This window comes from Chrysoperla carnea, chromosome 4 (genome assembly GCF_905475395.1).
Source record: "Chrysoperla carnea chromosome 4, inChrCarn1.1, whole genome shotgun sequence".
Taxonomy (NCBI): domain Eukaryota; kingdom Metazoa; phylum Arthropoda; class Insecta; order Neuroptera; family Chrysopidae; genus Chrysoperla; species Chrysoperla carnea.
In genome coordinates, this window is record NC_058340.1 from 15173682 (window position 1) to 15188832 (window position 15151).

The window sequence follows — 15151 nt, forward strand, 5'->3', positions numbered from 1 at the left end:
TTGTAGATAAATCAATCTAGATAGTTTTGATAAATCAATCTAGATAGTTATTAAAAAGATGGAATTTTTTGCCCGCCTGTTACATTTCAAAAATTGTAAGGTTATCAATTTTCAACACTTAAGCTATTTTTTAGGTAATGTCTAATTTCAACACCAAATGAATGAGCTATATTTTAATCATTAAATTAACTAACCTTCGGGAATAGCAGCCACAGCTAAACTGACACCAATTGTAAACATCTCTAGAATTGGTTTACCTTGGAGCCATCCCAAAAGCATAATCACACCAATAATAATAAAAGATATAAATGATAATTGAGTTCCTAAAACATCCATACTACGTTGTAGGGGTGTTTTTGGTGCTTCCTCTTCTAACATCATTTTAAAAACATTTCCAAACTCAGATTTTTCTCCTGTACTTACTACAATTCCCTACAAAAATCATGGTATGAAAACACTAAAATTAAAAAAATTTCCATAAATCATACTTTTCCGTTTCCACACCGGACAAGAGTACCCATAAATGCAATGTTACACATTTCACTATGACCCATTGCTTTTAATGTGGCTTGTGTTTGCTTTCTAGCTGGTTCTGTTTCACCCGTGAAACTACTTTCATCAACGGCAAGATCTATGGCTTCAATTAATCGTAAATCTGCAGGAACTCTATCACCGACATTTAAAAATACTACATCTCCTGGTACTAATTCACGTGCCAGAAAACTCTCGACATGTCCCTCTCGATAACTGAAACATAGATTTAATGAAATTTGTTTAAGCTTTTATTTTAATGTACAATAGATATGGGTTCTAATGCTCTATCCGTAAAGTGAGAGGTGTGTCAACATTGCTTAGGCCAGTTAGGGAAATTTATTAAAGTAATATAAGAACATTTATCAAAAAAATATACATAGAATGTCTTTACATATCACAAAATGTTTTACATAAAACATCGTGATTTCACTGAACTTTTTCGCTTTTTGACTTAAAAAGATACTTCACGCTCAATCCATGTACTTAGAAGGTCTAATTGGTTTTGAATCAAATATTTGTTCAAAACCACACACTTATCAAATTTGCATAAAAATAACGAATTTTTTAACGCTTGTGTCTATAAAACAGCAAGAGGTTTAGGAAAAAATGCCAAAAAGCAAAAAATGTTCAAAATACTTTTTGACAAAAATGACTTTTTTCTACATCCTCACCCGAACAGTTTGCGCCCGGTCTTAAAAATCGTAGTTGTACTATTAATTACGCTCTTTTAGTCATTTTTCGGTTTTATTATCTCGATTATAGCTACATTGAATGGATTAAGAATTCAGTAACCACGCGTTGGGTTTTTAAAGCCGTATATAGTTAGTTTTTGAATACAAATGAAAACTTACCAGTGACATGTCGGGGGCACCAACTTATTCAATTCTTCTAAAGATTTTTCAGATCTATATTCTTGTACAAAAGCGACTGTTACAACAATTATAATCGCAATTGTTATACTGACAGCATCGTCAAATTGTTTCATACAAACACTAACGAATGCTGAACCTAATAATAATAATATCAATGGATTTTTAAATTGTTCTACATATTTTTTCCATGTAGGTTCCTCTTCTTTTACTGTTAATTCATTATAACCCGTTAATTGTCGACGTAAATCTGCTTCTCGTCGATTTAATCCTGTGCGTACGTCTACCCGTAATCGTGAAGCAACTTCTTCTGAGGCTAGACTGCTGGCTTCGGCCGTTGTTAACCACATATTGGATATTCCCTCCGTCTGCAAATTAAAAAAATATTGTTTAAGAAAATGTATATTTATTATTAAACGATATGCAAAGAGTAGCAGAAAATTTTTATACTTTGTGTCTCAACTTTACAAAAATTTTCATAAAAGGAACAATTTTATTATGTTTATGAAAATTGAAAGTAAAAATTTACCGACATGCTCTGAATACATGAAACCAGCGTTTGATTGAAGCCAGTACAGTAGGCCAGTATTCTATACGGCGGGCTTGACATTAAGCCGGTGCTGTTTATACACGAGGATTGAAATTGAAGCCAACACGATTACAGTGGCATAAGCTTAGTAAATTAGCGGGAACAAGCCGCTGGCTTAAAAACCAAGACAATTTTTTTTACACAAAGACTGTTTTATTGATGTTTGATGTTTTTTCTTTCAGCTTTCTGAAAGATATGCAGAAAAATGTATAAAAAGTCTTATTTTGACTTTTTACTTCTTTTCTTTGCACATAAAAAAATATAAATAGATCACATAAACATCTAATCGAATATTTTTAAATTTCGAAATATGCGTTGATAAAATTTTTAGATAAAAGTGTGAAATTAATAAGTAAATAACTTTTTTAAATTCATAAGAGACCACAAATTTTTGTAGCGTTAGGAAAAATTTAAAATCTCCATTAGCCACAAAAGATTGTGTTGGAAACATTGTCTTGTATAGCATACAAAATCAGTAAACAACAGACACGATGAAAAACGGATACTAAAAATCTACGAATTTTTACTATGCTTTTGACCAAATTTGTAACAGGAATTAAAGTCTCCAAAAAACTGTAATGCTGCACAAGAAAATTATTATGCTACGCTACAAAAATTAGGGTAGACATTAATGAAAATTATTTGCCTAAAAAAATTATAGCATAGAATAAAAAATTATTAGAGGCTCGCAATAATAATTTATTATAGTACAGCATAATAATTTTTTGGAGGCTCAATTTTCTGTTTTAAGTTTGTTCAAATCGTAGATTTTTTATCTCAAGTTTTCCCTGTGTACATAGTTTTCATGAGAGGAGTTATAAATTAGATAGAACACCAAGGCCATCATGCCAAGATAAAATCAGTGCAATATATAACATGTTATCAGTCTTTCGATTGAGTTATTGGGCTTGCGTCCAACTTCTGTCATTCAATAGCACGATATTAGTTCCGTGCAGAATCACACAATGATTTTATCAATTATGTTATTTGTTTATATATCATTGTATGAAAACTCATATTTATAAAATAATGAAAATATACAGAACTTATTAATATTTCCGTGTGCAGCGCTAAATTCGAATCTGCACTCAACGAACACGACTTTAAGACTTCAACTGTAAAATAGGCTTAAGTCTACCATATATGTAATGCTCTCAACATTTCGGTGCCGGACAGTATATTCTCTCTTTCTTCTACGAGACTTTGACCACGATGCAAACTTAATCACTTGGAGGATAGCGAACACTAGAACTATCTGTCTCACTTTGTCGGGATTCCTTCCACTTATTACATATATGAAGTCTACAACAATTCGAGTACCGTAACGCTATACCGTACATGGAATTGGTTCTTCCAACTTGCCATTCAAGTCATGTGGCGCCGTTCGAAAATACAATATTTTTAAATACCTATATTCAATGCGCGTGTTTTCATTCACAGTACCACTGCACGTAAGTCATTACAGAAATCTTATAAAGTTTTAGTTTCACCAAGAAATTTTAAGTTTTGTTTAACCTGATCAATAGTTATTTAATGTTATGATAAAAAAAAAAACACTGGTTTTGGATAATAGCGGAAATGATTCTATTTATGATATAAATAGATTAAAATTCCGTGGCATTTATAATGTTTTAAATTAATTCAAGATAAGGTTTGTTTGATTATTCAAACACGTTGATTAGTTTAATTGTAATAAATGTAAATTGTTGCAATTAAAAATATTTCCATACGCAAATATTAACATAGATTCCAAAACTAGAAAGTAAGAGTTTTGAAATGAGCTATTGCGCTTCCAAATTGGGTGATTTTTCGCAGAGATACAACTTATTTGAAATTTTGGTAAAATTTTGTGTTAAAAAAATTTTAAAATTGAAAAAAGCTTTTATTGAATTAAAAAGAAAAATTAATTTGTGCAGATTCGCATCTGTGCAGATTCGTCGGTGTCAGTCTATAAAGCTAACTTTTATTCTTCACACTGAGTTACACCAAATGGTACAGTACTAGGCTTTAAATCATAAGATCTTTTGGCACAGACTTTTGTGGTCAAGAATTGAAACTACTCTAAAAAATTTGAACACATTAAATTTATTACTACACTTCCAAAATTTTAGTATTAAAAAAAAAAAACAAGATTAATTGATTAGAACCATTTTGTATTAGTTTTAAGTTATATCAAATAATTTATTAATATCCAAACTAATCTATACACATTAACCATTTATTAAATTAAGGGTATAATGGAAAATATCGATTTTATTACAAACCAAGTAATTGTTATACCAATCAATTAAAGTGCACAAACTTGGGGAAAGCATTACCTATATTACTAATACATACGTTTTATTACTAATAATAATAATATATTAAAATGCTTTCAATATTTAATATTCAGGACAAAATATCAGGTCTGTGGCTGAACCCAAATCTAAGAAAAAGGGGGTTATTATAACATTCGGATTTAGGACAGAGCCAGAGCCTAGTGTTTTTTAATCTGAATCGATTTTGAAATAAAGATCAATTCAGTTCTCGCTTATCAGTAAGTGAAGAATAATTGTATGCAATTTAAATAACATGGGTGGGAAATTTTATTAACTAAGAAAAAAAGAAAATTTCAAATTTTACGTTAATATCAGAAAATTATAAATTTTTATAATTAGGAAAGCTGTGGAAAATAGGATACTTTCGGTTGTGAAAAATAAATTATGAAATTTGAAAAAAGTTAAAATTTATGTAAAAATATACTTAACTTTCTGATTTCGAGTCATAAAAGCACATTTTTCTTTTATAATATTAAAATTAAAAATCGTAATTTTTAAACTGAATATCACGTGACCTAAAACGCGGGCAAGCCCTGATGTGATGTCATATCGGTATGAACCATAGACCATCAGTTAGTTCAGTGTAGACAGCTGGGTATAATATATCCATAGATTAATTATATTCATATTTATTATAATTAGTTGTTTATGAATATATCTGTCAAACTTATCTGTGTTATTTCGGGTGTGTTCCGTAATATTCACCAGTATACTGGCCAGTACTCATGACGTCAGAAATCGGCGCATAATGTGCTGATAAAACGGGAATGACAGTGTAAATGTGTTCACCGGGTGTTTATACAAGAAATTTATTTATTTATTGGTCATTAAGAAGGAATAATGGCGTTTGCAAAGACTTACCCATAATTGACGAATACAATAAGAATAAATATTTAAGAATATATATATATACGCACTGGCCAGTATATTTCGGAACGAATTTTTTCAGTGTTGGTTTATGACGTATTCAGCACTGGTCAGTATACTGGTGAATATTATGGAACACACCCTTCGTATAATGATACCGATATTACGTCACCAAATTGGATGCCCGCGTTTTTGACAGTTTAAAAAAGGTTTAAAATTTAATATTGCAGTGTTTTAGGAAGTTATGCTAAGTTATTTTCATAATATGGGAAGTTGATAGTATGGATTATAAGATAAGGGTCACATGATCAGCTTGTTTAAATTGCGTTCCACCACTTTCTACATCCCTGATTTGTTTTGTTTTATTTTACAATTTAATTTATTTGATATTTTTTGACGTTTTCTTTAATCTTTATTAAAAGTAAATAAAGTACGTTATGATTTATTATGTATATAAAAGTTGAAAGATAAATTGTCATTCATATATATAATATTTCTTACATTATATACCTACGCAATTTTTTTACAAATACATTGAAATATTGACTAACAGACTTTTTGATTGTGAGGAACACAAATTTATCATGTTTTTATACCATGTATATGAAATATATACAAGGTATATTAAGTTTAGTCCCAAGTTTGTAACGCTTGAAAATATTGATGCTACCAACAAAATTTTGGTATAGGTGTTCATAAAATCACCTAATTAGTCCGTTTTCGATTGTCTGTTCATCTGTCTGTCAACACGATAACTCAAAAAGTAAGGTTGAGTTCGTAAATGAGATACATAAGGTCAATTGGGCCTTGGATCCCCGTAGGACCCATCTGGTAAACCGTTAGAGATAGAACAAAAATTTAAATGTAAAAAATTATAAAAAAATAAACAACTTTTATATTTAACGCCCTCGGGTTTTTTGATAAAAAATTTTTTTTTCCAGTTTTATCATTTAGTAGTAATTTTTTCAAAATTTCCAATTCCAAACATTTATTTTTGTAAAATCAATATTCGGGAAATTCCAATTACGTAAAATATAGCAATTTTGCACAACCCGACCCGGATGTTGATCTATGATTGATTATTGCGATTTCCACAGATTTTAATAATATAAGTTGGTTAGTTATATTATAATTTGTTTTACTAATATTATAAATGTGAAAGTTTGTGTGTTTGTATGTTACAGTTACAGATAGTTTATTAAACTGGATCAACACATAGGATAGATAGTTTAATGTGGTAAATAGTAAGATAACTTGCAAAAAGTGATGGGATTTCTCTTTTTCATTATTTTTATAATCGCGCACTTTTGTCTCATACTGTAGAGATAACATCTTGTTCACAAGTGGAAAACAGAAATATCATTTAAATTGGTTTATTAAATTTGAAATCGGATACTATAATAGAAAGTGTATATAATAATTGTGTTATCAATATATTTATTTCGTAGAATTCTATAAATAATATTGAAAATTGATACAGTTACATAGAAATCGAATAGTATTCGAAATTTTATGTTGACATCATCATATACTATATACCATTACATTACCAGGCAACTATGAACAGTACTCGCATGTCGAGGCTTCCGTATCATTACACAATATATCTCTTGATAATAATTTACACTCTTTTTATATACGGAACCCTAAAAATTACAACCAATTCTAGGAAATACGCCTTCCAATTATAGTTGGCAATGTTCGCATTGCTATTTCTTTTTATTATCAAGGATTTCGAAATAATCATTTTTTATAAGGCCTAGCAAAAGTTCAAATACCATTAAATTCTTTAAAATATTTTGGCTTTATGCCTGATACATATATATATACATATATTTATGAATTATATTGGAAGTATTATGTTAAATCAATAATTGAATTGAATTATTTTTTATTGTTATGATAAGCATATAATTATTTTGTTTTTAATAAAGTTTCACTGTTGGAAAAATATTATCGTGTCACTGCTAATGAGTAAATAAAAAGTTTAAAAACAAATCATAAGGTATTTTCATTAAAGAATATAATGATTTTGTAGAGTTAATAATATTAAATCTATGATTTACATCCAGAAAAAATTCATGAATACAAGAAAGAAATTTTCTGCTACTTCACCATACATTTATGTCTCGCGACTATAAAACAGCCCTTTGAAGAGCATAAATGTGATTTTTATACCATGTACATATGAAATATATCAAGGTATACTAAGTTTAGTCCCAAGTTTGTAACGCTTAAAATAATGATGCTACGAATATATATATCAGCATTTTCGGAAACGGCTACAACGATTTTCTTAAATTTAGTATGCAGGAGTTTTTTGGGGCGAAAAATCAATCTAGCTACGAAATAAAGTACATTACCGGGACATTGAAATTGGTATTTGTGTAGAGACATTTTAAATGGTTCTTATAGTGACAAAATTTGTACCTTTTTAACTAAAAAATACCGAGTAAAGCTCGGTCATCCAGGTACTTTTTATAGTGTGTTCAAGACGTAAAAATTGAGAGTTCGTAAATGAGCAACAAGGTCAATTGGGCCTTGGGCTCATCTGACTATACATGGTATTTCATCAAATAACTCAGTCAATTGTTTGTTGTCTTTGTAAATTATGAAAATTTTACATTTTTTTCATAGATCATGTATAAGGATAGTTTTAATTATCAAGATCAATTTTCTGATTGAGCTTCATTCATTGCCAGCTTAAACACGAAGCAATGCTGAAAACTGAACTGCACTAATATTATAAAGAGGAAAGATTTGATTTTTTTGTTTGTAAAGGTATAAACACAAAAACTACTGGACCGATTAAAAAAAAATTTTCATTAAAATACAGCTACATTATCAACGAGTAGTAACATGCTGTGTTTAATTTTCAAAAAAATTAAAATTCCGCAAAAAAAAAAATAAATAAAACTCATGACATTGTTATCAAAAAAGGGGGGAGTAAGTCAGGGCAAGGGAGTTGAAAGCTATAACGGTAGTTTTTGTTTTAAAGTTGAAATAGCCCAACGAAGAGGGTGGATAACTGCCTTTTTTAAATTCCCTGTTCATTGACAATTTTTATATAGGACCTTTAATTTTTTTAAGTTGTAATCAAAAAGCTAAAAATTAAACCGCTTTTTACGGTTTTTCGAAATAGTTAAACTTTGACAAAAATATTTTTCAGATCGTAGTACAAACTGTAGTCAAAATTGCGCCCTGTTAAATAATTTTAAAAACAATTTAGTAAAATTCCGGGATTATTATGCAAATGTGAAAAATCATTTGTATACCGATCCAGTTCTTCATGTATAGTTCTAAAAATATGTATTTTACATATAAACCCTTGAAAGTAGTAAAATAAGACAGAAATTATGTATCACCTAAAAAGATTACATTAGATTACATTTTAATCTGGTAATTATAAATTGTAATTAAATGAATAAAAGCAGTAAATTATTAGGGTTCCGTACGCATTTATTTTCTTTATAAATACATTATGCTTATGCTTCATGTTTTTAAATCAAGTAGTGTTTACAATATCAAAATAATTAGTCTGTTTACTGTAAAATATCTTAAAAGTTAATTTTAAGTTATGAATAATTTAGTTAAAATATAAAATTCATCGTTGAATAATAAATCTGAACATCCACATAACGTCCGTGTACAGACGTAATGTTAAAAAAACTTGGTTCATAACTTCATCCCTTTTTTTAATTTTTTCCCAAAAACATTAAGGTTCTCCATCTTCCTATACAAAAGCGATCACATGTATACCAGTAAACGAGGCTTAAACTTCTAAATCCTTTCTTATAGCTCATTTTATATTTCCCAAAAACTTTAAGGCTCTCCATCTTCTTATACAAAAGCGATCACATGTACTCCAGTAAACGAGGCTTAAACCTCTTAATTCTTTCTTATAACTCCGATTGACTTGAAAATTCAACCACCTCTTCTAGAGAGTAGAAAAATATATGCAGAAAAATATGACAACGGGAATCGATAGAGAAGTGAATTCTAAGCAAGAAGTGTCATTTAAGTATACATTTCGAAAAGACAACACTATCCGAGTTATTGGTGATTGAAATTTGGAAACTGTTATAACTTTTTGAGCATGTTGCCAGTACCTAAATAAAGTAAATTGGAAAATGGCAAGCATTAATTTTAGTTCCTGTGATAAATTCATCAGTTTTTGTGATGAATAAAACAAAAAAAAAAGTACGAGAATCTTTCCTTTTATTATAACTCCGTTAATTTTCGTGCAAATTATTTGAAACTTTTTTCATTTTCAAGGATTTTTATAGTACTTTAAAGAGTGTATAAAATACTTTTTTCAAAAAACGTCAAATTCTTCAGTTATTTGACGTTAAATACTACGAATTTAAATCGCCAATAGCTCGGAAAGAATTGACTTTTCGAAATATATTTAAATGACGCTTTTTGTTTAGATTTTATAGTTCTATCGATTCCCGTTGCCATTTTCAACACACATTTTTCCACTTCCTGGGCAAAAGCACCACTAGGCACCATATAACTTTTGATCTAGAGATTGAACAAAGCTTTATCCCAAATTCAATCGAAATTGGTACGATAGGTAAAAATTTAGAGATACGTGAACTGTGGGTATAATCTAAAATACAACCTACGCCATCATGTACGTTTGTCCGAGCCTGTTGACCGTTTTCTTGACACATTATAATGATGAGTGAGATAAGAATTCTGGCAACTGATAAGGATCACCATATATGATGTTGTAGAAATTTTATGGTCTGTTATTCCTCATTTGAACAGGCATCATAAAAAACGAACAAAAATGAATGCAAAGAAACTCAAAACCTTCGTAGATAAGTTGAAATCTATTTCTGCCATAACGACTATACCTTACCTAGAACTTAGTAAAACCTAGTGAAAAATAATGAATAGAGTTTTCGAGCTAAAATAATGAATCAAGATAAAATTAATGAATCAAGATATCGGCTGTTTGTTGCAAAAAAAAAAGGAAATTCGATTTTGGTATAAATACTTCTCGGATAAAAAATGATTTTGATACCGGATTAACTAATCCTTTCGTAATAACATCATTTTCTAAACAAAATACTAGTAATCAAAGCTATTTGATAGTTTTGTGGATCAGAAACAAGCATTAAGGATCGATTAATGCTCTTGAAATATCCTTTCCACAGACAGACTAATTATCAAAAACGATAATTTTGAATGCAAAATCTTGTACACTCCGTTATAATTTGTATACAGATGTAAAAAGATTATTTCATGTACGAAGTACATAAAAAGTAACCAGCATGTTTTATAAATAATATATTTTCCAGAATATTGATTCAATTTCTTGAACAAAAATATCAAATAATGAATGCTACCCACACTCTCGATTGTTAACTGTTAGAATTTAAACAGAGTACTGCAGTTTTGAAACTTCAAAGAACAAAATAATATAATCTCCGTAGCCTACTCCCTCATGCTTATTTATTATTACTAGCACTAGTAATGTACCGGATCAGTTAACATGTGAATCCGCGGATACGAGTACGAATTTTTGTTTTATAGCTACAAATTTCGTTTGAAACGTGATTAAATTGGAAAAATAATTATTGTAAAAGTTCTTCTTTAATTTGCTATAAAATTTAAAAAAAAAAAACCGTACAAAAGATCAGATAAAAACGAACCGGATACGAATACTTGGGACATCTTTATTAGCGATAGTATCATTTAAACTCACATTTTCAAAAATTTTCATTCATAGATAATAATTTACTTAAATATGTTAGAAGTAGTTGTATTTTACTCTTAGGGAAGTTTAGTATTATAGCCGAAAAATTCATTGACGTCTTCTTAATCGACATATTTGATTGTTTATTAATAGTCCTATTAATTACATATTTCAATGTCAAATTCGAATTAAGCCACTTATACACATCTATTCCGTATAAAATCCTTATGCAGATCCTCACAGAATTTATATTCAGAATTTATGTAATAATTAGTTGATTTTCATTGCCTCTATCATATTCTCTGATTTTCTTCTTAATGCTACCTCACCAGTCTTTAAGAGCTTCATACACTATCAAACATTTAATCAAACACGTTTGATAAACAATTAAACAGATTTTTTCTCCAATGCATAAGAAAAACTAATTATGATTTAAATTATTGAGAAAATTTTAAAAAGTAATGCAGGTTAATGGGAATTTGGACAAAAAAACACAAAACGATTAAACTATTGATAAAATGCTACGTTTCGCTTATTTAATTAAAGCTTTCTCAAGCAACTTAAAACATGTTAATTATTAGTCATACCAAATGTCAAAAATATGTCAACATGATAATAATAATAATAATAATAAATACACATAATTACAATTTACAAAATAATTACATTGTTATCTTGAAAATAAAAAACCTTGTTCTATAAAGGTGAACATTTGATATGACAAACAATTAACATGTATTTTAGGTTGCTTGAGAAAGTCTTTTAAATTAACATGTTATAAGGTTGCTTGAAAAAGTTTTAATGAAATAAAAACGAAACGTAGCATTTTAAACATATAGTATACAAATGAAATTTACAAAATTTAAAAAACCCCCGGCAAATTTTTTCGGGTACGGAACCCTTAACAAGCACTAACAACACTCCCCGTTTAATTACCTTTGAAACGAAAATTAAAAAAATTAAATTCGGTTCATCCGTTTAGACGCTACGATTTTCGATATTATTGTTAATACTGATATCTATATTTTAGGAAATAGTTGGCTGCTCCTCTTGAGCTTAAGATGGTGAACACCTCTTTTGGAATAGTTCCAATTCTAACTATCAATAAAACTTCTCCGGACATTTTATTAATTAATTATTTTTCTTTGTAAACACATACTCATTTGTTGTAAACACATGCTTATTGGTACGAAATTTCACAATTTTATATCCAAAATTTTAAACACTATTTTAATACTTTATATTTAATAATAATTATTCAATTAATACAAATTAAATTACATATTTTCCAACATAAACATTTTCGATTGTCCTCTTTTTAATTAGTAATAACTTTTGTAATTAGTTTTTCTTCTACAAAATAAAAATATATATTCGCAGTAGAGAGAAAGAGGTAAATTTTGTGTGTGTATATTCATAATTGTGATAATTTGAGTGTAAAAGTGTATGCTGCCAACAAATATTTTGATTGGGCTTTTTCGCTGGTTGCTATGTAAGATTCCCGTTATTTGGACGCTATTATATACGCAATTCGTAGCTCCATCTTTATAATTTGCTATTTAAATGAAAGCCTCTACGGGGTTGTTCTTAAAAGATTTGTATACTTTAGTATTGAATAGGGCTATCCACCAGTATTATCGCCAACCAGTATGGTTGGTTCGGGAGTTAAAAATGGTTTTGACCGGACATTTTTCAACGCCCAAGTACACTTGATTAGTTATTTTACCACTTGTTAGAAGGGCACACGTCTCTTTTTTGTTATAGTATATCCCCAGCGATAAATATGGACGCTTTATTCATATATTATTTTAAATAGATAGATAGGTGGTAAAATTATTTTTATATTTTGCACAGAATACGCACAAATAAGTTTATAAACAAATGTGAAATTTCATACTTGATCGATTTTTTGTGAACATAATGAATGTCGTCTATATGACATAATGTAACTGCTGTGCTCAGAATGAATAATGCCACATATGTGATTGATATAACTGTTATCTTAACACTATACTATGAAAGGTCAATTTTACGAGCCATTTATCCATAAAAATATCTAAATATGCAAAATTTTATACTTAATTTTATTTTAGATGTATGGATGTATTTGGTTTTAAATTTTTTTTACTTTCAATTTTATTAGCAAATGAGAAATAAATTTTCATATCGGCAAATTTTGTAATAACATTTCAAATTTATACATTTTGTAATTAACCATTAAAATAATAACTTAAATAAAAGTTGCAAAGTTAAATGGGGGACATCATGTTCTGACATCAGATTGGACCTAGTTCTCTAGAGTTGCGTTAATAGTCAATTTAGATCTTAAAAGGTAAGAGATACAATAACACCTTAAATTAAAAAGTTGATCCTTATAAAAAAAGTAATATATTTTTATTTGAAACATTTTTTCGAAAATTGTTAGATTTCGGAGGAACTTAAAAATGTGTCATTATTACATTTAATCGAAAGACAAGTGAAATTTACAAGATTTAAAAAAACCCCCCAAATTTTTCGGATACGGAATCCAAAACTCGCATTTGAAACGTATCTAGGAACATTCTCCATTTCATTACCTATTTCCTTAGAGTATTTTCCAAACTGATCCGATTTTTAGGATCATTGCCTATTTTTTAGTTGTTGCAAGTACGGATTCCTAAAATTGCATTTGAAACATAGCTAGGAACATTCTCCATTAAATTATTTTCCAAACCAAACAAAAAAATCCAAATCGGTTCATCCGTTTAGGCGCTACTCTGCCTTTAGACAGACAGACACACAGACACACATAGTGGTCAAACTTATAACACCCCTTTTTTTGGTTCGGGGATTAAAAATACGCAATATTATACTGGGCATACCACCAGCATGCTAATTATGCACATTTTAACTGTTAATATTTCATTCTACAGACACAGAAATAATTTTCATTTTAATCCCCGAATCAAAAAGCGGGGTGTTAAAATTTTGAACGCTGTGTGTGTGTGTTTGTGCCTGCTTGTGGTATCGTACCTACTAAAAGGATAAACCGATTTTAATTTTTTTTGTTTTGCTTGAAAAGTAATTTAATGGAGAGTGTTCTTAGCTATGTTTCAAGTGTCAGTTTAGAGTTCGGTACCCAAAACAAGTGAAAAAGAGGCAATGATCTTCAAAATCGGTTCAGTTTGGGGAAAGCTATAAGTAACACGGTTACTTAGTGGAGAGAGTTCTTAGCTATGTTTTAAGTGCGAGCTTAGGGCTCCATACCCGAAACAATTGTGGTGGGTTTTTAAAGTTTTGTAAATTTTACTTGTTTTATTAAATACATAAAACTTTTATTAATCTTTTATTTCAATTTCTTTTTAAAAATCCTAAGAAAAGCCTTTTCACGATTGTAGTACCTTAAGTAGATAAGGCCTAGTTAATTATCGTCTGTAGTTTTGTGAATTTCTCAAGTTATATAAGAAAAAGGTTTCAATAACTAAAATTTTATAAAATAATTTGAAATATGAGCGTAATGCAATGGGTACTTGTGATTATTCCTTAAAATTCTTCGTTGTTTCAAACTATGATCAACTAACCCTGAACTATATTTATAAATTATTTTATAAAATATTTATTATATGAATAATAATGACGCAACAATTGTATGTACACGTATTGGACCACGTGTCCTTTTTAAAAACAAACATCAAACAACCATAATAAATTATTGATTTTTGATGGTAAAATGCGCATCGTTGGAACACCTATGTATACTTTGAAATTCATTTAAGTTGATCAATAATAAAACAATAAGGACTACGAACTATAATACTGTACAGAGGTCTTTGTATTTACTAAAAGCAGTTTATATCCACTAAGCAAGGGAGGGTGTTGTACTATATATCAAAATTTATATTTATGTGTTTTTAAAGCTATGCATTTAAATGGAAATATGGAAAAGTCTCTCCTTATAGCACTGTTTTCTAAACACAATGTATTTTTTTGAGAGTTTGAAATACTCAACATATATCGATAAAAACGTGTTCTCGTGCTCAATAAAATCCAAATTATATCCAATTTTAATAAACGAAGTATGGAATTGTATTAAATTTGAGTCATATTTTTCAAATTTATACTACCTCTAAAAGACATTTATACTACCTCTGAAGATAATAGGACCCTAATACCGATATTTCACACAAAGGTGAATATTAGCTAAATAATAACATCAAAATTGAAAAGTTTGACCCAAAATTAGTAGACCTCAAAAATAATTTCATTTAGATCGGATAAAATTTAGGTG

General features: G+C 29.0%; 1 protein-coding gene across 3 annotated transcripts in view; it reads right to left on the reverse strand.

Moving 5' to 3' along the window:
- LOC123297596 (calcium-transporting ATPase type 2C member 1) overlaps positions 1–15151 on the reverse strand; it is a 52569-nt gene that overhangs the window by 9384 nt on the left and 28034 nt on the right. For all 3 annotated transcript variants that reach the window (XM_044879329.1, XM_044879327.1, XM_044879328.1), the window contains 3 exons: positions 1386–1771; positions 489–747; positions 195–432 (listed from right to left, as the gene is read on the reverse strand). In XM_044879329.1, coding sequence (XP_044735264.1) covers positions 195–432; positions 489–747; positions 1386–1771 — 883 coding nt within the window. The remainder of the gene's footprint in view (positions 1–194; positions 433–488; positions 748–1385; positions 1772–15151) is intronic.